Source organism: Myiozetetes cayanensis, unplaced genomic scaffold (assembly GCF_022539395.1).
Source record: "Myiozetetes cayanensis isolate MyiCay16 unplaced genomic scaffold, myiCay2020 scf13, whole genome shotgun sequence".
Classification (NCBI taxonomy): domain Eukaryota; kingdom Metazoa; phylum Chordata; class Aves; order Passeriformes; family Tyrannidae; genus Myiozetetes; species Myiozetetes cayanensis.
Window position 1 is genome coordinate 16,260,537 of NW_026086937.1, and position 26,129 is coordinate 16,286,665.

Below are 26,129 nucleotides of genomic sequence, written 5' to 3' on the forward strand. Positions count from 1 at the left end.
ATGAATTCCAATGAGCAAGTCAAGGAAGTTTTTTGTTGGGTTTTCTTCCTGTGAAGGCAACAACAGTTCACATTCTGTACATTTCACAATGTGTATTTAGTATCAAAGACAGAAACATTAATAGCAAACCAAACTAAGTGTTGTGTGCAAAACAAAAGCTGTGTACAGAATGGATAGATTTGGAAAACTGGAGGCCCCTAACTGTTGGAAATGCCTTAACATCACTGTTACCCATACCCTCTTCCTCCACCCACTTTTCCTAAAGAGAAGGAAAACCAGAACTTGTAAACTCACTCCATAATATTCCTATAATCTATGCTATACCACACCTAGGACTTACAGTGTTCTTGCCTTTCACAGTGTGAGGGAAGCAAATACTGGTTTAGAGGTGCAAACTTTCCATGCTTCAGATGGAAACTGTTGTATTCCCAAAAGGAATGTCACAGTCAGGACCTGAAGGAACATTTCACATACCATTAGAAGGCAAGCCTAGATGCACCCTAAAATTTTTTGTGACTTTTTTATTTCACAAACAGGTCCCTGGTAAAAGACACTGAAACTAGAGGGGTTTGAGTGAGTGCCCCATACCGGCTGAATATCATTCCAGCATGAATCTGCAGTTTTCCAGACTCCTTGTTATGCACAGTTCCAGTCTTGTAGTCATTTGACAGACTTCTTATTAATATCAGGTTATGTAGGCTCTTGTACACTCCTCACTGTGCCCAGTTTCTTGGGGACAGCAAACTCATATGCAAAAGGGATATTTGAGCCAAAACTTTGCCAGCAACAATGCTGAAAAGTCCTCTTCTCAAAAGGAAAGGCATTTCCTTGCCTCCTTTGATTCCAAGAACAAAATGAATACCTATTTGTTAACCTTAACTGTCCCTCATTGGCAGTCTCTTAAGCACAAATTTAAAGGAAAAATAAAAAACCCACCCCAAGCTTTCACAGTGTATTCTGTCATGAGGTGTTACACTGAGCTGTGCTACACAGTCACACCTTTTCCATCGTGGCAGGAAAATTCAAATCCGGTTTATGACAGAGATGAATCAGCCTGGGCAAAGGACAGAGAGATGCCCCAAAGTGAGGCTTATGAAATTAGTGGTGAAGGAAATGCATTCTCTGACATTTCAGATGAGGCTTCAGAAATATTAACTGGAACCAAGAAACAAGGCCTTGTCTGTCCCACAAGTGAGTTCCTAGAGCTTTCCACGGGGACCATGACAAAAGCCACACACCTGGTAAATAATCAAAGATTTATACAAATTAGAAACAGTCCTAAGTGAAAGAAGAGAACTGTCTCAATGTTAGTACAATGAGAAATGCTGTGGTGTGTTTGCCAAAAATGCAGGAGATTGGCAGAGCAAATTTTCTGATTTTGTGCTGTTTCTCCTGCAATTGGTGTGACGACCCACCCTGAAGGTTGAAACAGTCTCTGCACAGTCTCTAGGAAGTTTTCCTTCTTACCATCCACAGGCCTGACTGTATGCCCTCCAACACCCTCAGCTATGTCCTCTCGTGAGCAAACCTCTCCCTGGTCTTTGCTGTTTGTTTGGTTTTTTTTAAATTTCTTTCTTGCTCTGCCTATGGTCTTGAGTCTTCACTCCCAAAGTCAGTCAGCTCCTCTCGAATCGAAAAGAATCATCTCCAGTGATTCTTTTAATGCAGTGGAACATCTAACCAAGAGCAAAATGTAACCCCAACGCTGCCCATTACAGCTTCCATCATCAACTGTGCCTTTCAGTTTCAACTTGTAACCTTACCATCACCAACAAAGCTTCAAAACCCTCCATTCTCTCATCAGAAAACCATTTAATGTCTGCAGAAATCTCCCAAGAGCTCACAGCTGAAGAACATCAATAACGTTTCTCCTAGGCTTGTAGCTCCCTGCTTCTTGCTCTTCCCCCACAATCTGCTCTCTGCTCTGCCCACATTTTCTTTGCTGCCATTGTCATCTTCATGCAGGAGAGGAGCAGATTCTGTTGGAAATCTGAATTTACATTTTACAAAGAGACCAGAACTTAGCTGTGTCAGACCTTGAACCTGGGATAATCTCAGCGTGAGGGAAGCCTATAAATCAGGACCTTTGTTTTTAGAACTGTTGCTCACTACAATTCATTGTCTGTGCAAATAAAGGTTTTACTCTCTCTGAATTCTTTGCTACAACTACCACGAGCTTGTTTTCCTAAAATAGAATTTCACAGCACAGACATGGAAGTTTCAGCACCAGCCCAGGCAGAATACAATTTCAAAAATAAAGACTTGAGTAATAACAATCAATATAAAACCAGAAATAACAACAACAGCTTTGGTAAACACATCAGAAATATCTCATTGCTTTTTCTTTAAATAAGAAGCATAGGCCAGGCCAATGCAGTTAAAGATGGTAAGTATTAAACCTGATTTTAGAAATCCTTGAGAGAGCATATTCACATCTAGATTCTGTATGCCTTAGCTCAGCTTCAGGGGATTTTGTGACTGATTTACTAACAATGACAAACCTTGCCCCTCCATCACGTTCCAACAATCTCACCTGTTTTATAACTAAGCCATCAAACAGTGCCCACTGTAAGTCAGATGGATTTTCTTATGATTACCATGAACACAGGTATGCTACCTGCCAGACATACACACTTCACACCTGTTGTCAAATTACAGTGAAATCTTGCTTTGTTGAATTAAAAAATCCACACCCATTCTTACCAAGTGAGAGAATCTCAGTTTATAATTAGTGTCATCCACACTATGCTCTAATAATTATGATTATCAGTTTGATGACAGAGTGATGCTCCCTATACCAAGGTCATTCAGCCACAGGTAAGAGAGGGTGGCATTGTATTATGGTTCAGATGTTGGATACACAAAATAAAGAGAATATGAGAAGGTACAAATGAAAAGAAAAAGAGGTGTGAAAATTATAACTGGCAGGCTGACATAAGAAAGTGGAGTATGGGCAAAAAGCAGGAATAAAGTGTGCAGGAATCCCCCAGATATTCTACCTATGTTTAATTTTTACTATGTGTATCTTAAAACATTAATAAATAATGTGTTTAAAAATTCCATACCTCGGTGCCCCAAGTAGAAAGCCAGCAAACCTTTGACAGCTTGGTAGTCCAGTCACTGCATAGCCAAGAACAAGCAGGGTAAGGTCTGCTTGGCTGTGCATGTGACAACACAGAACTGTGATTTTTATTTAAATCAATGTTTAACAGCCTTATAGGCATTTAACAGCTACACCACAAGCCTTCTGAAAGCACAAATATCTATTTCACCTTCTGTTCAGTTTGTGGAAGAGACAGTTAAGAGAAAGTACAGCCAGATTTCTGCAGAAAGGGTCTGTTAAGTAGAAAAGTTTACTTATGTTCTACAGATCAGCTGCTTTGGATCATCCAGGGAGATAAAGCTTCCAAAAGAAATTTAATCATCTATCATGCAGCATTTTAACCCCAGAGTGGAAACCTGAAGATAGCAGTAGGATAAAACACTTGCCAAAAGAAACTAGAAAATCTTCAGGGTTTCTCTGGCTTTTAGAAAGGGAACAGTTTAGGAACACAGTAGGCAAAATAAAAGGTTTTGTACTCCAACTGAGATTATATTTCTTAAACACTCAATAATTTTGCCTTCCTCCTGATTTCAAATACAGACCTTTTGCAGAAAGGATAAAAACTGTAGTGCACCTGTTTCACTTGAGCCCATTAGAGCTTATTAATTTTCCCCGGTGAATGACCTTCCCTCCACCAGCACAAGGCTGAGCTATAGAAGATGCAGAGGAATAAGATGTTATAAAATGAACTCATTAGGCAAATCAAACAGAACTTTGATTTTACTCTCAGTGATGCCCAAGCTGGGACACATCTAAAAGGAAAGCGTAACAAACTGTGGGAAGAAACAAAGTTCGAGTTGCCTGATGGCGTAAAAAACAGATACAGTGTATTTTAAAGGAATTATGAAATTTAATCTAGAAATGCTTACTAGTTTTACCTAATAGTAAAAATCAAATTATTCCACCCCTAGGCTCACCCTTGTCCGTTTTGCTGTTATCTAACATGTACCGATAATGCAAATTCTTCCATCCCACCTCCGCTCCTGCCAGGCCTTCCCACTTATTTTCCTTTCTCCTCAATAAAGATGAAATCTCTCTTAAGCAAGTAGAGGCTTCCCAATATCTGCCTGGCTTTTCTTTAAAGGGCTTTCACAGGAGAAGAATTAGGTCCATTATTTACCTGTTCCCAACCCAGTTTGCCCATCTCATTACCTAAGTCCTTTTTCTCTAAAAATGAGAAATTCTTACAACAGAAAAAACCTCTAATTTTCAAAAGTCCCTTTGCCAGTAGAGCTACCAGTTCTTCTAAACAGGGACTGGGGAAAGTGAGGAAGGAAATAAAATAAATATAAAATTATTTATATATATTATAAAATAATAAAAAAAATAAAATTCCCTTTCAGACAGCTTTTTCCTGAAAGCCACTGAAGATATGGATCTAGCCAAAGGCTCTGTCAAGATGGAAGAATAAAACCTCACATAAGTAAGAGACAAGGACTTCTTGTTTAGATGACATGAAAAAATAAATTCTAGTCATGTCCTGGTAAAGTCATTAACTTCTTTATAATTCTTTTTATCAGCCTTTTTTGAAAGAAAAAGGACAAAGAGGAAACCATCTTAAAACCAAAGAGTCTTCTACATATGAAGAGAATCTAGTTAGTTACCAGACCCATACACCTTTAAACACTTTTTCCCCCTATAAAACAAACATCTGGGGTTTTTTCCACTTGCTGACTCTGTATTTGAGCAGGTCTTACAGGCTGTCAGGAGCCTTATGCTCTGCAATGAATGGATTCAATTGCTTTATCAAATATAAAAGTTTCCTTTTATTTCCACCTCATGAAACACTTTCACAACAGTACAAGTGCCTTAACCAAAACCTTTTTTCCATCTCTTTTAAAAGTCAGCAGGTTATTTTCTTGTAGTGTTACTAAAATGACAGGGAAGGAAAGAGACAGGAGACATCTCCAAACATTACCTTAGAAGATATTAAAGCAGGCACTTGAAATTTTAGCAAGAAAAACAATTCAAGATCAAACCTGAAATTACAACACATTCAAAGTGAACCCAGTACACACAGAAAATACTCAGCAAGAAAAGAAAATGTTGTTTTCCAGTGCAAGAGACAGCAGAATTACAAGTTTCTTAGCCAATAGTCAACTCTGACACCAAACTGCTTATGTGAGGGCTTGTGAGTCCTGGGCCTCAAGCAGCCAAAAGCCAGCTGGCTTTGGTCACTGGGTCCTCGGGAGTCCATGAGGTCACTGACGTGTTCTACAAGCACAGAGGATGACAATGAAGCTTTCACTCAGTGTCAGTCAGACAGCAGAACTCTGAGCCTTGAGCTGTGACCAACTGAAGCTAAAGGCTGGCGTGGTCTCCCTGCCACGTTACTCAGGTTCCAAAGCTGCGCCTTCAAACCGGAGCTACAGACAGACAGACAGACAGACACCTGATTGTTGTGCTGTGTGTGACACCATGTTATTAACAGGTGACACTGTGTTATTATTAATATTCAAACACAAGTGCCATGCCTGTAATTCTCCCTCATTCCCTAGCAATCTTCAGCAATCAAATCCCTGAGGCTGTCCCTGTGGAGGTGGTGCCTGGCGTGCCTGTAGACCCTGAGCGGTCAGCGCTGCGCTCACAGCACAGCAGGGACGCTCCATTAGCACAGGGAAAGGAGGAGGCCAGAGCCCAGCACACAGGAAAATGGGGCAGTCACACACGGGGATAAAAGACAAAACAAATGCAAGAATGACAGAAGTGTCAAGGTTGGCACAGACACCTGGAGATCATCCCATCCAACCCCCTGCCAAGGCAGGGTCACCTGGCGCAGGTGACACAGGAATGCACCCAGGTGGGTTTGGAATGTCTCCAGAGAGGAGATTCCACGACCTCCCTGGGCAGCTGTTGCAGTGCTCTGACACCCTCAAAGCAAAGAAGTTCTTCCTGATGTTGAGATGGAACTTTGTTGTTAGTTTATGGCCATTCTCCTTGTCCTGTCTCTGGGCACCACTGAAAAGAATCTGGCATCTCTTGGCACTTGTGCATTAATTGAGATCCCCTCTCAGCCTTCTCCAGACCAAACAGGCCCAGCTCCCACGGTCTCAACTCGTAACAGAGATGCTCCAGACCCCTCATCATCTTTGTGGTCTCTGCTGAACCCTCTCCAGTAGCTCCTTGTCCTTCTTGCACTGAGGAGCCCAGACCTGGACCCACCACTCCATTCACTTCAGGAAGGACTGAAAAACTACTTTTCCTAAAAACGCGAACCTGGCGTGCGAGAAGCCTCTGGATCAGGGGCGAACCCCCTTATTTACATTAAGCTCTGTACTATCGCTTTTACAACGCCGTAACACTGCGCTCTGTCAGAGCCCCTGAGCAGAGGCAGCCCCAGGGCACAGCCTGCCCTCGCTGCCCCGCTCCCCGCTCCCTCACCCCGCCGGGCTCTGCCCTCCCCGTCCCTCACGCCCCGCCCGTGCTCGCGTTCCCGGGGCGGTGTCCCGGCTCGCTCCCGCCCCGCCGCTTTACGGCAGCGGCCGCGGTGTGTTTGCGGCTCCGGGCTGGGCCGGGCGGTCGGGTTGGACATGGTGAGTGTGTCCCTGGGCCGCCGCTCTGCGGGCCGGCGGCTCCCGGGGCCCTTCCCGGGCCCGGCGGCTCCGCTCGCCCCTGGCCGCGGTGCGAGGGGCCCGGCGAGGCCGCCGGCTCCGGCCTCGGCCGCGCAGCCGAACCCCGGGGCGAACGCGGGGCCGCCGGGCCGGGCTCGCCTCGTCCCCCTCGGCTCGGGGGTTCCCGCTGACCCCGCGGCCCTCGCTGTGTCCCCGCGGTCACCGAGAGCGCCGCGCTCGGTGTCGTGACCGCCGTGCCCCGGGTCGGGCTGGCGGCAGTGTGTGCGCTGATGGACACACTCGTCCGACCCGCTGTTCGCGCTGCCGGCTGGCTTTTCTGATTTATCCTTTGGCAAACGACCGCTCTCTGTGTTCCCCGTGCAGGCCAGTACGATGGTGGCGGTCGGCCTGGCCGTAGCAGCGGCTGGATTCGCAGGTTTGTAGTGATGGGAGGACACCGAACACCCCGTTATAATTACCCGTGCTTCAGGACTGCTTTTGAGGTAGTTTAATAGCTGGTACAGGACACTTTTTTTGGGAGAACCTGTAATAAAGGCTGTAATTAAACAAAAGGTTAAAGATCTTACTCTTTTATGGCCCAGAAAAGTTCATTCCATGTCCTAATCCATGAGTTACCAGTTGCACTGAATTGCTAAGTCTTCATGGATGTGTACTTAGTGTTGATCGATACTGATCTCTTTAAGGTCGCTATGCAGTAAAAGCTCTGAAGCAAATGGAGCCACAGGTTAAACAAGCACTTCAGAACCTACAAACACCTGTAAGTTTTCGTTTATCAGTAACATCTTTTTATTTAAAAGTTTACTTGGTGAAATAACTACAGACTATTTTCTCTGTAGCACTGCTGTATTTTCCTCTAATGCTAAACGTAATTTTGTCAGTAATAACAATCTCAGTGATTCTGGTGGTGACTGGCTAATAGTGAGCTTGTTCTGGCAATTTTAAGTACTCAAATATTGATACTTCAAGTAAATTTCTCATTACAAGCGCAGAAGAAGCTTTGCTATTTTTACAGACTAAAAATCTCAGCAGCTTCTAAGGCAATAATGAGTTGTTTTAACTTATAAACTTAAAAATTAGTGGGTTTTAAACTAATGTGTTTTCTTTTTTAGGCCTTCAGTGGTTATTACAGGGGTGGATTTGAACCCAAAATGACTAAACGAGAAGCAGCTTTAATACTAGGAGTGAGGTAAAGGAAATTTATTAGAAGTGAAAGGTGAAAAGGAGGCAGTGGAGTTTCCTTGCTGCAGCCCTTGTTTGGAAGGGATGTCATCCTCAGTGCTTAAGGCCATCCTATGCCCAGCATTCCCTGGGAATGTCACTGCCAAGTCAGGAAATAGGAAGTGGCCTTTTCAGGATGCAGCGTGTGGGTGCTGCAGACCCACGGCTTGTACCTGTATCACTTCTAGAGCATTACAGGTCTGAGTACGGTGGCAATCCCTGCCAAAACACTTCAGACCAAAGGCACAAATCTGACCGAATAAGAACCATTTCTTTTTGAAGGAAACTTCCAGCTGAGAACTTTGTTGTTTGAGGATTTTTTGTGTTCTTAGTTTTTATAAATCAAGAGCAAGTGATTTTTTTTTCCTCCAGCCTTTAGGAAGTTTTCCCAATAAAAACGTTATAGCATAGTTCTGTTTCAACCACGTGGGTGACTCCCACCCTGTTAGACTGCTGTAGCATGTCTTTTTCAGCATAGTGTTTTGGAAAAACCTTAGAAACCCTCTCCAGGATTTACAGACTACACATGAAGAGTAGGGAAGGAAAAACAAAGAAGTTAGCCAAAGAGTTTATGGATAAGACAGAGTACTCACTTGTTCTCAGCTTTTGAAAATCTGGGGGATCTCATGAGCATCCCTTAAGTCAGTTTTTCTCTCTCTTTTAAAGCCCTACAGCCAACAGAAATAAAATTAGAGAAGCTCATAGACGGATCATGCTTCTGAATCATCCAGATAAAGGTAAGGAAATCAAGTCATGTTGATTAATTAATACATGTTTTTAACACAGATTAATGGAGCTGTGTAGGAAGAAGTGAGTGATACATGACTACCCCAGCTATTAAAGCACAGAAAACTGAAAACAATTTTTAGGGTGCCTTACTTCATGTGGGTTTGGAGCATATTTTTGTGTGGATGTTTTAAAAGCAAGCAGAGAGATTCAGCAGGTTGGTTTTTTACTTGCTCAATTCCCTGTGAATATCAGATTAGGATTTGTTAAAATGAGACTTAAAAATTGCCTTAGTTTTAGGTGAAAGCCCAGAGTATACTTGTGCACTTCATATACCACAAGTGTATGAGTTTGAGTTCATGTGAGTGCCTTGGGAGGTCACCATAAATGGCAAGTATTGAGCCTTCTGCAGCTGCTGAAGACATTGAACTATGGAATATTCCTGTTTGTGGTACTCTGGGCTCAGAACCGAATTGTGCTCAACGTTAGTAACTCCAGGCATCTCTACCTGTTCTAAATTCTGTTCAGTGAGTCAGAGTCATGTGCTGGTGCTCGGCATTTACATTCTTAATTGTCGCTTAAAAGGTAAAATGGCTTCCTTTAAAGTGACTGTTGAATTCATTACTTTTATGCCTCCAAATCCAAAATAGTATTTGCGATATGCCTTTCGTAGATAATATTGAGCAGAACTTCAAAATTAACTTTACTGAATATATGGAGAACCTAAAAATAGCTATCCAGAGACTGCTGAGCATTTCATGTTTTACATTACCTAAACAAGTTACATTAAGCTTCAAGTAAATACAGTAATTACAGTACAATTAAGGTGTATATGCTAGAAACACAGTTTTTGCATCTCATGGGCTTTAGTTTTGGTGCATTTGCACTGTGAATTCTGTTTGTGTCTGCCTAAGTCATTTGTTTGCCATGTTTAAAGCTGAACCAGTCCCTTGGTGCAACAGCAGTTTGTGTGGTGGCCTTGACGGAGGGGGAGGGTTCTCTGCAGGCGTTAGTTCAACACTTCTGTATTCACCACAGACTGTGCTAAGTCATTAGTGACCAGTTCCTTTATGACTGATAAAACTGAAAGAAAAAAACCACTCCAGTAAACTAAAACCAACCTAACAGGACCCACGTGAGGCTGAGCTCCTGCAGTGACTGTGTGCTTCAGTCGTAACCAGTTTGTTCTTTAACTGGCACAACCCTCAGACCAGCCTCACTGTTTTTTCCTGTGTACTGTGGCATTATTACCACCACAGAAAAAAAATGTGGGGGTTCTTTTCATCTGATGTGAGGTTCTCTTTTTTTCTAGGTGGCTCTCCATATGTAGCAGCCAAAATCAATGAAGCTAAAGATCTACTGGAAGACCAAGCTAAAAAATGAGAAAAATCTGTCAGAGGGTTTGTCCCTCCAAATCATTATTTTTGATAAACAGCTTAAGAAAAGTTCTAATGTCAGTCTTTGACTCTGTATAAATGAAGCTGGAAATATGAATCCAGGGAGCTACTTCCCTCCCTACTCAGTCACTTTTTTTGGGAAATATGTGAGGGAGTTGAGGCTTAAAAGTTTTTCATAGCTGTTCTTTATTAAACAGCACAATCTGCCACTCAGAAATATTTTCAGTATAGAGAGCAATAATTTGGTGTGACCAGTGCATGTTACCAGCCATGCTCTTGCCTAATTTCTGTTCAATTAGCTGTGTTTAAAGTGCTGCTGCTCTTCCATCTGCCAAAGTTAGCACAGTGAACCAGCTTTGGGGAGGGGGTGGAAAAAAACAAGAGGACTTTTTGATGGGAAGAGCTGAGAGAGATGTGTGGTTGTCTCTGACTGAAGAAATAAAGTTCAGGAAACAATGTACTCCCTTGTCTTTGCCTTGTGAAAAACAAGGTTGATTTTAAGTGTTACTGATGAGTCTGGAATGTCTCAAATTGTTTTAGTAACTTTCAGGTTTTGATGGATTTTATAGCATTTAATAAATTCCATATTTGTATAGAAGTTTTAATGTAGTTTTATACAATATCATATACTACAAAGCTAGAACTCACACCATAAGGTTTCCATTTATAGACATAAGGCAAAAGGGACTCTGTGTAGACCACTGAGGATACATGAGCTGGATTTGTGCTGGGTGAAGCCTCACACCCACTAGCAGTTGTACTTGTGAGGATCTCAGGTGGGGCTCTGTCGTATTCCAAGAATCTTCCCAGTGTTTCTTGAACTACGGAAAAACCGCTGCACAGCACCTGTGGGAGTTAACATCCACCTGTTCATAATCTCGAGAGCTTTCATTTCCCTGAACATGGACTTGGGAGTGCTGCTGGAAGCATCTCACATTCTAATCTGTGTGAGTGCTTGCTGCCTGCTGTGGATTAGTTCTAGGCCTTTTAGGAAGGCTTACCACAAGAGTTAGGAGGAGTTCTGTGCCTTCAGGAGAGAGGATCAAATAGGTAACATTAGAACCTACAGACAGGGGGAATAACTTTTCTTTGCCACAGAATTTAAAGCAGGGTGAAGGACAACTGGAACACTGCTGTGCAGTTCAGAGTCTGCACATTCCAAGCCAAATGCAGAATGTTTCTCTCCTTAAATTTTTTCCTGCCAACTGCTACTTACTTCTTAAGCATAGCTCTTTTTTTTTTTTTCCCCTTCCATGTTTTTTTAATTTTCTCCAGTCCTGTGCCTGCCGGATCAGCTGAGATACTTGAGCACACTTCAGAGTTACAACAGTTTAACTCTGTGTGTTCTCCACGTTGTGGTTGGGTGTCCAACACTAAAGTCATATTACAAACTGCACATCTCTGAACTGACACACACACCCTGGCCTGGCTGGGACAGCTCTGCTGCAGCTGTATCAGGCAAAGCAGCTGAAGGCACAGGTGGTTCAGAACACTCATCTTTTGTCCTTATTCACTTCTGACAAAATCAGGTAAGACAATTTTTTTCATTTAAGTCAGTATAACTTCAACACTACCCTGTGCAGCTTCTTCCTACCCCCATGTTTTTCTGTACCTGTTTTGGGTTTCATTGCTCTGGCTCATGTGCCTGAAAACACAGGTGTGTGTGTCATGCTTTAACTTCTCAATCAAAAACTACATATGCATTAACTCCTATATATGTTAGTCAGGTTAGTGATTCTCCAAGATAAGGAGTTTGGTTTTAGACTTGTTAATTGATGTTTGACATAGTGACCTTAAAGAAAGGAAGATTAGCACATCAGAAACTCTTTCATAAGAGTTAAAGGTTCAAGCTGCCTCGCAAGTGAGTTTCAATTGTTAGTTACAGCTTGAAAACCTTAAAGTCAATAGTAATTTAAATTTCTGATAGAAACAGTCAACAGATGGAAGATCAAAGTTTATTTTCTTTTACTACCAGCATACAAAAAAAACATATTGCACATCAAACAACCAAAACAAAAATAAAAATACTCTACTAAGGACTAACATATGTAGTTTATACAGAATAAACTTTCTGGAAATTGATCTTTTCAGTAGTTCAGGTTATGTCTTAATGGACATGACTAATTCAGCTTAGTGTTAACTAAAGCTATGTTTGATTTTTAAATACTGTACAGTTTAATAAATAAACCAAACAAAGCCTCAATGTAGAACAGTCACTGCCAATGTCACCCAGTATCCCTGCAGATTATGAGAATTTAACAAATGTATTCCAGTGGTCTGCAGATTTTTCCTCTACATACAGCATTTAAAAAACATGTATTAAAACAGACCAGTTTCCAGACTAAACTAATGGAGAAATTACATTTCAGTGCAAAATATTTTAGACTGCATTTCTTTCTAGTATTCCTCAGGTGAAGAAGTGGTTGCATATTATTAAAAATGTAACAAAAGCAGCTAATGCTTTCATAAAGAGTATTATGTTAGGGATCCCCCTCACATCTTTGCCGTATTTTGAAAACAAAATAACATTTCCTATAGCCAGCAATTTTGTTTATTTAAATGTTACATATACTATCTCAAGGCACATCTGATGATATATTTATAACACAGTAGGTGTCAAAGTATGTTTAACATATGATTTCTTCAGGATCCCTCCCCTTTCTGTATTCCAAAATGGAGGAACTGAAAGTGCGGTGTCAAGACTGGCGATCCATATTCTATCTTTGGCAAGCTTATACAAGCACTATTTTAAATGTAATGTAAAAGAACTGTAAACTAGGAACTTCAGTTTATGAAACACCATTCAGCACTGCTTCTTCCTGATTATTTCCATCCTCTTGAACAGTGACTTTCTTTTCATCAGGGCTGTGCTGTAGTTTAGAAGGCTCATCCCCAGAAGTGGTGGCAGGACCATTCACTGCCTTTTCAGAAGGGCTGTTTTCGTCAATCGCGTCTTTTGCCTTGCAAAAACAAGAACAGGGTAATACAGGAATTCCATAACAATGCAGAGTGTAATCTCCATTTCCCTCTGGCTCACACAGCAGCTTTGCAAGAGGAAACACCTCTTGTGCCTGTCTGTATTCTGTTATTTAGAGCATCCTATTACTTACCTTGTCACTTATAGGACACTTCTGTATCAGACACTTCCAAGGAAATCATGCCAAGGTAACCCTGGGACTGCTCACCCCCAGGACACCCAGAATACTTTATTTATTTCTATTTGTCTGAGCCCATGAAGGAGTCAACTAAATAATTGAGTTTCACACCCCGCAAGTCTGTACAGCAAGATTAGATTTTGTTAACGGATCTTTCTTGTTTTGCTGATCTCAGACATGACTTGTGGCAACGTGTTTACTGTTACTTTAGAAATAAATTCTGCATTATTCAGTTCTGATTATTTTTCCGGATATGTAATGCCACTCTGATCCCTTAAGGAGAAAAGATCTCAAATATACAATCTCTGTAAAATCAACTCCTTCTAAAATAGTTTGTGTAAGTCACTAAAAATGCCACCTAATATCCTCTATCCCTGAGGATTAGTTCTCAAGACTCACCAGGGACAGTTTTCATATTTTATTACATAACACAGCATTGCTAAGTGTAGTATTTTAAAATGTGTACAAAATTAATTTCAGCATTACCCTGGTCCCTATAGTCTGCAATGACAATGTACGAGTCACTGTCAGCTCTGTTTACTCTGGGCCGTTTTTGCTTTTAAAGATTTATTCTTGAACTCAAATGTACTTGTAGCCAAATGAGGGCAAGCTAACTGAAGCCTTCATTCCTTTACTGCTCTGCTGCAAGGAAGGAAAAAAAGGAAATGCACATTAAAAAGTCTTACCGTTTCTTTCTTGGTTTTGGCTAGTGTCTCCTTTGGAGGGTTTCTCTGTCTACTTTGAGATTCAGCTCGTGATATATAATCAGCTACTGTTACTGTTCAAGGAAAAAAATCACAGTGATGCTCACATCAGCAGTCAATTCAGCATGAACCTTCATGTCTTTTCTGCACAAGTTACGCTCTAACTGGGAGACATCTCACAAAAGGCCTTCACACTTACAGGTTATCAACCACACAGCAAGGATCAATTTGTTTCTGTTGTTAAATATAATTTGCACTAAAATCAGTGGTAACATGATGATCTGAAGGTGGACCCTTAATATTTTGGTCCAATTGCAAATTTGATGGAAAATAAAGTCTTTCTGTACTAGGTTTGAAGAGATCAGCTGCAGGCTCTTTGAACTACAGACTGTGTTTGTCAATAGCTTGAGTAGTGAAAATTTCACAGCAATAAAATGAAGGCAAGTTAAATTGTGCCCATAACTGGGGGAGGTTCGGAATGTGTATCACTTACGATGACGCAGAATTCAAATCTTTGCTATGCCATGAAGCGACTGGCGAGAGAACTCGCCCTCCTCGAGGTCCTGGGAACACCATCAGCACGGTTCCCTGGCTCAGGGGGCTGGGAGAATCGTGGGGGTGTGGACATGGGTGGTGCTGCCTGAGCCAGCCCTGCTCAGGAGCAGCACAGCGTGTCTGTGCCGGGACGGCTGCACTTACTGGGTGCTGGCCAGGGCTTCTCTGACCTCTTTTCTTCTTACCACCTCAGCACATGTTCCTGTAGCCTGGTTTTGTCTGATCCTGCCCTCTTGTAACCACACCAAGAGTCAATTCTATTTTTAGAATACAGAGTACTGCAAATTTAAATATAAACTTGTGGATCTGATGAGGTAAAGCACATTAAGGTTGGCAAGCATTACCTGTTGAACTGTACAGTCAATTATATTTAGTGTATCATGCATTCAGGTGAACTGTTTTTCTGGATTTAGGAATGACTGTGCATGAAACCCAAATCAGACTGGGAAGTACAACACATGAATTTCCTGTTATAGCAACTGGACTTTTTACAGCTGGGTCCTTCTGGATTGTCTAGAGTTTCTGCACAAGAATTTTTTCTTTAAAATGAGGTTCTGTACCCAACTCCTCCAATGCAAAGAGGAAGCATGTTTCCTGCACACAGTGCATTCTTAATATTCATCTACACATAAGGACCCATAACATACAGCAATGTAAATCAAATAATACAACTAACTGAGTGAAGCACTGAGGGGACAGGAAGGGAAGAGTTCCTTCTGTCTTCACTCACTATATATTTACTAGGTATTTATGAAGAGATTAAATTAGAGCATTCCTAACAAGGACACTATAACTACCAACCAATGCTCCTAGTGTTGTACCTTATTTTAAGTATTTATTATGCAAACTGAAAACTGCATCTTGAACAAAGACATCAACATGAAAAAACTGAGGAATGTTTGGGAAAATTTGTTTTGTTCTTAGAATATTTAGATTTAAAAGAAGTCCCATGGTTTTGTAAAAACGCCTAACATCTCTTTATGTCACTGGTCAAAATTAGTTTCTTAGAAGTAAAAGCTGAAATCCATTTTTGCTTTTTCTGCCCCTTTTATAAACTCATATCACTCTTACAAAACTGGAGTGTTGAGAAGTATTGGGAGGGTTTGAGTTTTTCTAAGAGGGTGTGGTGTTTGGTTTTTTCCTTCCCCCAAGTTTTAGTTGGCATAAACAAAACAACTTTTTTCTTCTTAATCAAATGTTGCACGAGCACCACAGATATAAGGCAGACAAATATGGGTGAAATTTTGAACCTGTCAATCTAGAAGACCTTCTGTTACGACCTTGCGCCGTGTATGTACAAGCATTTTCTAAACAGGGCATTATACTGAAAATTAGCCAGTTCACCTTTAACATTTCAAGTGTTAGTACACACAAAAGAAATGCAACAAGCCACAACAAAAAATTGGAAACATGCAATTTCACTTAAATTCCTCCTCCTTCCCACCCTCCATTTGCAGATGACTTAAACTATTCCCAACAGCCAAGGACTGACAGCAGCAGTGTGATGCAGGTGTGGGACTGGCAAATCCCATGCGAGTTCCCTCACAGAGCTCTGCCAGGACCCACATCCTGCCCCTCCAATGCTGCTGCTCAGCCAGTGCTGAAAAGGTTGTGTCCCGGTCAGTGCAAGCGCACAGATGCAGGTGAGTGCAGACCATGAACCTTTATGTTTGTCTGATCCTGGACCACGGAACTCAACAGCACTTTGGCCATTGACTTCAGTGAGAGCTGGATCAGAAGCACAACTCGTATGTCCAAGCAAAAAGTTAGACATCGATTAGTTTCATTAGACAGATTTTAGAAGTTGTCCTAGTAGAAGGAATGTCTGTCATCTTTGTCTAGTAGTCTTATTAGTTATTGAGTAACCTTTTGATATTATGCAGCTCTATGTAAAACAGCAGACACAACATTCTCTCATGCTTTTGACCTGAGATTACCCACAGCTCCACTCGAATTACCTGGCTGTCTATCTTCTGCCTGACCCCTGAAGCGACGCCTGCGGCTACGATTGCGTCGCTGGGGTTTTTTGTCACTATCATCTGCAATTGCAAAGTTTATAATGAACTATTTCTGATCATAAAATAAATAAATTCTTCAGCAGTTTCAGCATGGGGCATTTAAAATGGCTTCTGTTAAAGACAGAGACTAAATAAGACAGAACAGCTAAAAGAAAATTTTATACTGAAAGCATACACAGTAACACAAAAGCTAGATTTTACTTTTTGTTCTTGGTTCATTAAAACATTTAGGCATGTGCTTAATGACCTCAGATTTCATTTATTAAGTAAGTAACCATACGTCAAATTTTATCAACATAACCCAGGGTTTTTTTCTACATTAAGCAACAGATTATAGTCTTGTCCCAGTGAGTATCAAGAGAATTTACTGAGGGAAAGTACTTAAGCAGAATCTGGGCAGAGACAAATTAACAGCTACTTAAGTAGCTTTCCCACACTGAGACTGAGGTTACCAAGGACAAAACAGAACGGTGATCTGACAGTACTGTTTCTATCAAAGCAGCAGTACCAATGGGAAACAACAAATCAAGTCTTTGGTGTCTCCATCAGACAGTTTTTACAAAAAAAGGCACATGAAAAGGCTAGTGGAGCTCAGTAAACAGGAGATTCCATGGCACAGCCACGGAGGAAGTCTTTCTTTAATCAGACAGCAACCTTGAACAGAACAACAATTCATCACTAACAGAAACAAACAAGGGCTTCACTACACTTACAGGGACAACACGCTTTTTCTTAGCCTGCTCTGGGATGATCATCCAACATTTACATACCTAAACCATTCTCATTAACAGAAGCTGTATCAGACTCTGTCATTCCATCCATAAGAACAGCATCTTCATCAGTCCTTCGCCGGCGTGACCTCCTGCGGCGGTTACTGCTGTGGTGGGACTCGCTGGCATCCGTGTCCACGGTCTGGTCTGACTCTGTGTTATCCAGCAAGCTGTAAGGGTTGCTGTCCGGATCTTTAAGCACTAAACAAACAGAAAGTTTCCATATAAGATACTGTAATAATGTGTAACTTCATTTCCAGGTTGACTTAAATCTGTGTTGGAAAGTTTCAAACTACAGAGCAACCTTTGGAAAAGGTGTGTAACATGTAGAACTGCAGTGTTTGATTCCATCCTAGCTCCTGTCTGACTCCAACCCACCAGTAACAATTCTGGGGCACCACAATGGGCACTTGCATTATTTGACCACAAATATTTCCAAGGTGACATTTAGAGAACTTCTACTCAAAACTGTTAAACACATAAAACACCTTTCCCTTCATGGCAGCGTGGTACTTTTGACACTGTTGCAGTGTCATGTCAGCACAGCCAGATGCTGATAAACATAACTTCAGTCTATGATTTCTTCTCTCACTCTGTATCTAAACATAAGCTTAACTCAGAAGGCAGCCATAGGCAATGTGCCAAAGGATTTAGCAACTTTGCTAATAACATTATTACATGTGAGCAGTAAGTAGAGAAAGGAAATGAAGATCGCCATGAATAGAAAATGAGCAAAAATATAACAACACAGTGTATTACATGAAACTATCACACAACTGCACTGAAATCCCAAGGTATTAAGATTATAATGTAAAAATGGAGTATAGTAGTTAGGGGTTAGTAAGAGATTACAGAAGATTGCCAGGAACAAAATCTAAATTCAAAATCCACATGGAAGGCAGTACCAGAGCTAATGGAGGACTTGCCACCACGAGGTCCACCACGCCCGCGGCCTCCAGACACACTGCGGCCTCGTCCCCCAGGACGTCGCCTGTTGTCACGTTGGTGCCTGCTCTCCCTGTCATCTTCTCCTGCCAAGGACCAGTCACTAAGTTCATCTTTTCTCTCAGATTCTGTTTCAGAGGGATTGGACAGCTCAGAGTTTGTACCTTGTACAAAAAGGAAAAGAAAATTGGAAATTAATGAGTTTTCGGATTATATTCTGGTTTCATATCCTCACAGAAGTATTCCAACCATTATGGCTGGTATATATATATGTTATTATAAAAAAATACACAGATATTAAAAATATTAATATACAGTTACACAAGTATATAATTACAATTTTATACACATACATACCCCTATATAAAAATATATGCACATGTAAAATATAGGTAGAGAAGAAGTTATCTAAATTTCTAACATTCTCAATCTAAGTTTTTTTTTAATAATATAAGAAACAAGGACTGAAAGATTACCAAATCTGAATTCTGTACACAGATAAATCAAGGATTAAGCACTGTTTCCTCTCTTTGTCTACACACTGCAGGCATTTGGTGCAGTTTCTAGGCAACTTCTCTGAAATTCCCAAGGACAACTTTGCCACCTTATAGCCGATGGCTGTTGCTAAGCAACCCCTTCTGGCTGTTGTAATGCTGAACAATTTCCCTGTTTATATTAAATAGCATCCATAATACCCAGCCATCTCCGAGCTAATCAAACCCACACAGCTTTTTGCTACCTGAAAATTCAACACCTATTTATTTTAAGCATCCAGGAACTCCCCCTACAAACCATTCTGGAATAAAGAGACTTAGACCTGTTTGGCTCTAACATGTGAGTCTTGCTATTTTGTGGGGAAAAAAATAATTTTAAATTTTCAAATTAAAATCTGTATACATAAACAAACTCAACGATTTTCATTACAGTTTAGTCAGTTCACTGGGAAACAATAACAAATGTATTTACAAACATCATCATCAGAATCAACAGGACTAACATGGTGTGCTCCAGGAACCTACAGCCAGGAACAGACTGTAAAACCCAAAAGGTGTCCATTTTGTATAAAAAATGAGTTACATGTAGCTACTGAGAGTAATTAACTGCATTGAATAAATAATGTTCACTCCCTGTTCACTGGAGCACCCAAGTTTCTTTGTGGAACATGGCTACACTGAAATGCTGTATCTCCATTTGGGAAGCTGCTGCTGGATAAGCTGGGGATGTGCACACCTCTCTGAACTGAGCAGCATGCCTTGTTAATTCAGAAATGAATCAGAATACCTCACTTCATCTGAAACAAATCCAGTTAGTTCCTGACTGAATTAAAAAACCCACAGGATTTTATGCTGCCTCCATTTTAAATCAGTTCAGTTTACTTTTCAAAAATGCACTTCTAAGATGGGCATGATCACAGACAAGTGGTTTTTCTCCTCCTCAATTCAAACAGATAATGCCAGTTCCAGATTTATTCTTTTTTAATTTATGTCTCCTGAAAAGTATCTGTAGTTCTTTCTCTTTCCCAGCTTTGTATGATGTAAACTACTAACACTGAAGGACAAGGCCTTAGCAGAGTTTGGTTTGCTCATTTTTTCAAATTTGAACTTAACTTCAACAAGACTGTAAACCTAATGAGGTGGTTCGAGCTGTGCACAAAACAAAATGGCAATCCTGAATTTTCAACCTTACCTGAATTCACTCAACTACGCTCAACACAAAGAGACAGTTTTGGTTTCAAAAGTATCCTGAGGACTTGCTCAACAGATGCTCAAAACACTCACCGTAACCAGATGTGTAATTGGGGCCTCTGCGGCCTCTGCCTCTCCCGCTGTAGGACCTGGACCCTTGCACTGAGGAGAGGGTGCTCTCATCAGTTGTGTAACCCTTCTCCTTCTCAGGAACTCGAGCAGAAGAAGGTCTGAAGCCCATACCGATCTGACGCAACTGTTCATCGATCTGGAGCCTTTCCAGTCTTAGTTGTTCTACCTCCTACATAAGAGAAAACACAAAACATTGTTGATAAATGTCCCTCACAAAACACCATCACCCATCCAGTCACCTCTAAAACTATCATCACTGTAGCAAAGTTAACACCACCTTAGAAGGCAACTGCAAATCACAGAATTCAAGTACAAGTTGTGCTATCTCAAGAGTTCTGGAAGAAATCTAAAACTCTTCTCTTACATGCCCATGCAGAAAGATTGTTTTAAGATCGTTGGTACCTTCCTTAACTAATTAATTCATTATTTCAGTTAACACCACAAAGCCAACTAACCTAAGCAGAATATTGTTCTAATACCACATCACTGATGGTATTATTAAAAATTCCATCCTACCCCAACAGACCATCAAGCTCAGAACAGAACACTAACAGAGACAAAAAATTGAGCATTACTTCCCCAATGCCCCTTTAAGCACTGCTCTGATCCGACAGCACTGAGTAACCATGACAAGGTGTTTGAACACACATCATACCCATGGGCGAAGGGGTGGGTTCAAAGCACCAAACCTTAAAATCCCAATACAGAGGTACAGTGTATATTTATACATAAGCCCAGAATTTTTGTTGTTTAAAAATTCTGTTACTCCAACCCAAGTTTCCTCTACAGATCCTTTCTGCCTTTGGATACACTCACCTTTAGATACGCGATGTGATATTCTAACAGAACTTGGACATTCCCAATGCTTTCTTTAGTACCAACAAACACAAATGGTACCATTCCCTATGGAAACAAAGCATCAAAGCTTTTTATCAGGAAGATATCAGGAAGAACACCATCATTAAAACAGTTTAATCAAGAAGTGTCCAGTGGTTCATTAAAGCAACTTTACAAGACTAAGCAGCTTTAGAAGATTGTATCTTATGTTCTCATCTATTTAAAATATGTGGACACTATTAACACTATCAATCCCAAATTAGTTATGCAGCTAAAGTACACACAGGAGAAAGATTAAAAAATAAATCTTACTTCAGCAGCAAAAAACCCTCCTGGAACTGCTTTATATAAAATTTACTGCAAGATGCCAGCTTAAATAAAAATAGTGCTCTCTACATCCACAGGTTTTGAAATAAAAACTGGTTTTTAAAATAAAAACTACATCATAGCAAGAAAGAATTAAGTACTCACATCTTCACGGGGCAGCTTATTTTCATTGTCTCCTTCAATTCTCACCCTGACGACTCCAGACTTGTCTACAATCTCCTGAATCACTTTTCCATTTTTTCCAATAACTTTTCCTTCAGAGGGCAAGAATAGTTAATTTTTCTCCTGTCTGCAGAATATTTTAACACATTTCTTGATATCTTAAGTTATGTGTAACAAACCCCAAATACCCCACACTGTGCCAGAGGAAGGAGGTGAAAATTGCCAAAATTAAACTCTCTCTATATATATGCACAGAGTGACAAGTAGTGATGAAGATCACCACTACACAAAAGCTTAAAATAGAACCAGACCAAGAGTTAAATGGCACAGGAGCTTTGCAAATGCTTATGAACATTTATGTATCAAAATTATTTGGCCCCCCTAATTCCACATACACCCTCATTCAATCTTTCCTGACATCGTGACAGGCTTATACATTTGTTGGGAGCCTCTTAAGAAGAAGTAAAATAATACGTAATTATTTTCTGAAAATTATTTTTGCCTTTACAACAGACTTGTGTACCACCATGTTACCTTCAAAATATTTATTTTGAGATCATGCATGGGGTCTAAACCAAAAGGTTCTTCAGAACTTGTATGTTTAAATTTCAAAAAAATCGACTCTTTCACTCCCTTACTAAAAGACTCTTCCTTAAAATAAACTTATGTGGAAATATTTCTTCATACTTGGTGCTTAAAAACAGACAGGTTTAAATTATGAGTAAAGGAAGGTGGAACAATTCAAAAAATGGGTACCAGCCAGAACTGTGTGACAGAATACTCCATTAAGGAATGTTCTTTACAGCAAATACCAACATGATACAAAGTAAATTGCAAAAAGTATTAAAAATTGTTTCCCTTCCTCAAGAGTTCAAACAGCTCAGCAGGTTTGGGGTTTTATCTTGTTGTCTTAAAAAAAATGTGTTACAGCTGATCATTCTGTATCCCTACAGTTCCATTTTGCACAGCGATCTTGTTACTACTCCTAAAATACGCCACACACATTATAAATGTTTTACTAAGGGTAATGGTCAGCCAGTGTCTGGGAGAAACTGCTACCCAGACACCTCAGGGGATGGAGCTGGTAATTCAGTATCTGGCACAGAAAGAAATGCATGGGCACGGAGTCTTCGAGGCACTGATGAGCACTACACTTCTTTAACCTGAGCATTTTCATCAAGTGTGGCCAAATATCTGCTCACATGTGTTCCCACAGGGGATTTGGGCCTTTGTCACAAAGTGGTATTGTCATTGTTTAAAAGCAGCATTTTCAGTTAAACACACTGCAGTGACAAATGCCCTCATTCCTATAGGGGGCATATTCACCTTAGGGAAACTCCCAAAAAACCCAAGTTGTAAAGCATTAGTTTTAGTGAAGTTCCTTAGTTTAATCAGGTTTGCTGAATGGGACTGCAGAAAAAATGTATTGATGTACAAACTAACGATTAATTTGCTGAATGCTGAAATGAGCTTTAATGTGAGGTAAATAAGAAAACTATCAAGCTGCATCAGATACACAATTTGCAGAAGTCCTATTACAAAAACCCCACTATACCTTAACCTGCTCAAGTTCTAAAATCTTGAAAGTTTAAATTTTTAGGGGTTTGCACATGAATTATTTAAATTACGTTGCTATAATATGCAAGCTCCAAGCCCCAAACCACAGGAGGTTAAAGCCCAGGTTTTAATTTCTCCTCTGGATAATTCAAGCTGGTGGTGAATTAGGTACAACACCTGGAACCTTAAGAGTGCCTTCATGCCCACACTGCCCACAGGTTGGTCATGTGGAGCAGGGAGCTGCCACACTTGAGTAAAAAGCAGCCTAAAGGAAGCAGAACGAGGGAAAAGGAAGAACATCCCCTGTGAAAGACATGTTTGTCTCTCTTGAAGGGGAGCACAATTAACCTCATCTTTAGGTGACTTTTAATTTTGGAATTTAGTTTCTGCTTTTCACTTTTAAGCAGTGAATTTAGCAAAGCATATTTTCTTACTAGAATCTGAACTTCAAATATAACCATTTAGTACAAGTCTGTAATCAAGCCAGTTTAAGTGCTAAAATCCTGACAAAGTATTACTTAACAACAATATATGCAATTTCATAATTCCCTGATACATACAGTTTTAAAAGATTAATCACTTTCTAGGGAAATCAAATATTGTACTGGCACCTAAATCCTCTTTGCAGAGTCATGCTGATTAGGCTCCCTTTCCCCAAGTTTTCAAGTTTTAGCAGTATTACATACCAACAAGATTTCTGGGAACTTGAATAAAATCCTCCACAAATTCCAAGTAACTTCTGGCCTTTTTTACTGCTTCGGCAGTCTGGAAATGAATTTTAAAAAATAGAGTTTATTTGTGAATGTAGCATTGTAGCAACAGCTGCAAGTCTTCTAATAAATTTATTTTCAAAAAGAGAGGAACAGAGATAAGATTATTCTAGTTTTGAACTAAATGATAAATTGAACAGAATACCCAGAGACAAAATTCAGTAGAAAGGCAAAGCATCAGTAATGAATAAAACATATTTTTCCACGTTGAAATAACATTTTAAGAGGTTTTAAGATAATAAAATGGATGCCTCATCCCTGGGAGTGTTTAAGGCCAGGTTGGATGGGGCTTTGAACAAACACTGTGATATTACAACCAGGCCTCTTTCCTTCCAGAATGCTGCTTTCTGACCAGTTCATCTACAGAGTTTTCCAAGATAGGACAGTAGCTCTGGTTACAGGGAGAACTCCTCTAAATGTTCTCTCACAGCTTTATTATTAAATGACAGAAATCAGCTGAGTTAATTGAAGCTACAGAGATGCTGAAGAAACCAGGCTTCAATTTAGCAACAGCAGAAGTGTAGAATTAAAGAAAGAATATCAGCATCTAGTCAGCCAGGACAGCTTCTGAGCACAATTTCCATTTTACACAAACATCCCAGCCCTTTCATCTGACATTTTTTAGGCAACACATAAAATAAGAGCTCTGGCATCTTTCAATCAAATCAGGGAAATCCTAGAAGAATAAAAAATGTATAAACCTCTACTTCTGGCAGAGGTCAAAATGACAGCAAAAGAAACACGGGCAAATTGGATTTCAAGATAATGAAAGCAGCGATCAAGCACTGGAAAGAGATGAACAGGAAGCCATTGTGGAGAGCAGAGGTTATGCTGCATCCTCAAGGCAACTGCTCAAATGATACAAACTTAACACACATTAGCAATTTTTCACCTTCAATGAACTCTAGAAACAGGAAACAATTAACCAGAGTTCATGCCTCAGGTACGTTTATCAATTCTTTTCCAAATAAAGTTTAAGGAACAGTGAATGCATTACCAGGAGAACATACAGCTGCCAGAGCTGGAGCTCTCCAGTGCACCCACAAGCCTCTATCTACACTCTGCCACGAGCACTCAGGATTTGTAATTGAGTACAACCGGTGTGACTCATCCACACCACAACATGGGAGAGCACATAAAGCTGGTTCAGACAATGCATTCTCAGTTCCCTTTGGTGGAACACGGATTAAAGACCTCAAAGGATTCCAGTTGCTGGCAACTACCTTTCTTAACTTTGAATTACAGTCTACACATCCACCTATGCCCTGGTTACTTCACCCAGCAGCCCAAACAATGAAGACATGTCCATGTTACTGTACAGTCTGTGCAGGCATCACAAGATTTTCAGACAACCAGGAAAGGGTCTTGCAACCAAAGTGATCTTGACCAGACATACAAGATACAAGAACAAACAGCATCCCTACAGTTTGAACTTCCTCCTATCCATACAGATTTCCAATATTCTTTATCTTCCTGTTTCTTCCCTCAAAGAGTCTGGCACTGAGCAACACTGAAGTTTTATTTGTATTCAAAACATCAGCTGGGGGAAACCCTCATAGACCTCAACTGCTGTGTCAATGACACTGGCTCACTACTGCCCCACATCTCAGCCTAAAACTGTCTGCCTGTGCACTCAGCCATTGGGGCCTGGCTGCTTACCCACTTCAGCTGAAAAAAAGGCAAAAAGAACAGACAAGTACACTTGGAGGCTGAAACCTTTATCATCAGAATGTTTAAGCTGCCTGGCATTTTTAGAAGCAGTTATCACTTCCAGCAAGGACAAGCCTGGATGTGTCTAAAGGCATTTTTATTTACGGGGCATCTGGTATTTATAATCATTGCTGTGCACCTCTGTAAGAGGCTGGTGACAGTTGTAACCTTTCCACAAGTTCCCGCATCACATCATTCACATGAAAGAGATCAAAACTGGAATACATAAGACATTCCACTGCCTTTAAACTTGTCCAATTCTTCTTCAGGAACTGAGATGCAATTTACTGGTAGTAGTAGATCAGAGAAGGATCTGTTGTCACCCTGGTCCCCTGGAAGCGTTTAAGGTATCCAAAAAACAGGACACAGAATTTCAGAGATACTGAAGAGTAACAGGAGTTCAACCTCCTCTCCACAGAATCAACTTCATCTGACCCTTGGATCACAACCAGCTTCTACTCCTGACAAAGATGCAGAAGGATTCAAGACCTCAGATGGCTGAAACAGTAGACAACTACAGATTTCTAAAAGTGTTAACATCAGAGACTCAGTGAGTGGCACCTGTAGAGTTGGTAATATGAGATAAAACTCCTCAAAATATGTTCTGACAGGGCCCTGGTGACAGTGGCATCTTTTACACTACGCTTCTGCTTCCTAAATGGATCACTGTTTTGGTCCAAAGACCAGGTGCATATCAAGGCTATTGTGAAATTTAGAAGAGTCAAACAAACGGAATTAACTTGGAGCAAACCATTGTTTTGCCAAAGCCAGCATTAAATTGCCAAA

General features: G+C 40.6%; 2 protein-coding genes and 1 long non-coding RNA gene across 4 annotated transcripts in view; 2 read left to right on the forward strand and 1 right to left on the reverse strand.

The window, feature by feature from the left end:
• Positions 1 to 4,538, forward strand: part of LOC126636095 (uncharacterized) — a 9,928-nt gene extending 5,390 nt beyond the window's left edge. The window contains exon 3 of the long non-coding RNA XR_007627899.1: positions 4,447 to 4,538. This is a non-coding gene — a long non-coding RNA (uncharacterized LOC126636095). The remainder of the gene's footprint in view (positions 1 to 4,446) is intronic.
• A 2,014-nt stretch (positions 4,539 to 6,552) lies between these two features.
• DNAJC19 (DnaJ heat shock protein family (Hsp40) member C19) lies at positions 6,553 to 10,476 on the forward strand. The gene is made up of 6 exons (XM_050307832.1): positions 6,553 to 6,636; positions 7,039 to 7,090; positions 7,359 to 7,432; positions 7,785 to 7,861; positions 8,560 to 8,630; positions 9,932 to 10,476. The coding sequence occupies exons 1-6, from the start codon at positions 6,634 to 6,636 to the stop codon at positions 10,000 to 10,002; spliced, it is 348 nt and encodes a 115-aa protein (XP_050163789.1). The 5' UTR covers positions 6,553 to 6,633; the 3' UTR covers positions 10,003 to 10,476.
• A 1,481-nt stretch (positions 10,477 to 11,957) lies between these two features.
• FXR1 (FMR1 autosomal homolog 1) overlaps positions 11,958 to 26,129 on the reverse strand; it is a 33,513-nt gene continuing 19,341 nt past the window's right edge. The window contains exons 9-17 of one of the 2 annotated variants that reach the window (XM_050307830.1): positions 23,550 to 23,628; positions 21,289 to 21,398; positions 20,797 to 20,883; positions 19,942 to 20,149; positions 18,124 to 18,327; positions 17,219 to 17,419; positions 16,389 to 16,469; positions 13,858 to 13,949; positions 11,958 to 12,976 (exon numbers count right to left, since the gene is read on the reverse strand). In XM_050307830.1, coding sequence (XP_050163787.1) covers positions 12,806 to 12,976; positions 13,858 to 13,949; positions 16,389 to 16,469; positions 17,219 to 17,419; positions 18,124 to 18,327; positions 19,942 to 20,149; positions 20,797 to 20,883; positions 21,289 to 21,398; positions 23,550 to 23,628 — 1,233 coding nt within the window. In that variant the 3' untranslated portion in view covers positions 11,958 to 12,805. The remainder of the gene's footprint in view (positions 12,977 to 13,857; positions 13,950 to 16,388; positions 16,470 to 17,218; positions 17,420 to 18,123; positions 18,328 to 19,941; positions 20,150 to 20,796; positions 20,884 to 21,288; positions 21,399 to 23,549; positions 23,629 to 26,129) is intronic. The other variant, XM_050307831.1, reaches the window with a different exon arrangement.